Below are 1,065 nucleotides of genomic sequence, written 5' to 3' on the forward strand. Positions count from 1 at the left end.
CATGGGCCAGGTCCTCAGCACTTGCCTTCTTTAAGCAGCTTAACTCTTCCAGTTACTATGGAGATGGGGGCATGGGCCTGGGAATGGGGTGCGGGTGCCCTCCTCCCTGCTGCAGCCACAAGCTGCGGCAGCTGTGGGCAGGCGCTGTCCCAGAGGGACCCAGGCATCCAGCGCGATGCTCACGGCGGGGCGTGGGGCGCGGCTCAGCATCGATGGGCTCCCGACTGCCAAGAAGGGCCGGGGTGGGCGCACCGAGAGCCTCCGACGCCGCAGCCAGGGGGCTGGCACCATGCCTGGGCCAGGAGCGGGGCTGCGCCGGGGCAGTGAACTCCCACCCGAGCCCTCTGGGCGCTCGGCCCAGCTCCTGGCCCAGCCTGGGACACACGGCATGAGCTACAGGTGGGTGTGGCACCGGGCAGGGTCTGGGGGAGGGGGGGACACCTGTCTTGGAGGTGGAGATGGGCTCTAGGAATTGGGTGCTGTAGGGAAGGGCACCATGGAAACCCACCTCCCTTATCCTCTGCCTAGCTAGGAGCCGCAAGGCTGGGCAGGTTCAGCCCTCCTTCAGCCAGCTCTGCAAACTCATGAGGAGCTGCTGGTTTCTGTCCACCCTTGGCCTTGCCAGTGCTCCTTGCTCCTGACCCGCAGCCTCCTATCCCTGCCTGGGCCACCCCCCCACCATGGCTCCTGCAGGTGTTGGGTGCTCTGGACTCTTCCCACCAGGCTGTGCTGTGCAGCACCCCAGGAGGGAGTTCCTAAAGCAGCCCCTGCAGCCTAGAGCATGTTGGGCTACAGACCCTCAAGGCAGGGGACCCTGACCAGGGAAGTCCTCCTGCTCTGCCCCCTCCCAGCCTGCGTGCCCCTCTGCAGCAGTGGGAAACCCATGTGCCGATGGGCCCAATCCAGGGAGGCCTGGAGCCCCCTGCAGCTCTGGGATACCCCCCAACCTGGGCACAGCCTGTTAGGTTTGGTGGGGCAGGCTTGGCAGCCCCCTGTCCCCCCCACTGGTGTTCCCCGCTCCTGACACTGTGGGGAGCGGGGGGGGGGGCGGGGTGTCACGCGGAG

At 67.0% G+C, this 1,065-nt stretch overlaps 1 protein-coding gene across 1 annotated transcript in view; it reads left to right on the top strand.

The window, feature by feature from the left end:
- The first annotated feature begins 175 nt into the window (after positions 1 to 175).
- Positions 176 to 1,065, top strand: part of KCNAB3 (potassium voltage-gated channel subfamily A regulatory beta subunit 3) — a 6,145-nt gene continuing 5,255 nt past the window's right edge. Inside the window, exon 1 of the mRNA XM_025194333.1 lies at positions 176 to 399. Coding sequence (XP_025050118.1) covers positions 176 to 399 — 224 coding nt within the window. The remainder of the gene's footprint in view (positions 400 to 1,065) is intronic.

The sequence above is a fragment of the Alligator sinensis genome, unplaced genomic scaffold, assembly GCF_000455745.1.
Source record: "Alligator sinensis unplaced genomic scaffold, ASM45574v1 scaffold1745_1, whole genome shotgun sequence".
In the NCBI taxonomy this organism is placed as follows: domain Eukaryota; kingdom Metazoa; phylum Chordata; order Crocodylia; family Alligatoridae; genus Alligator; species Alligator sinensis.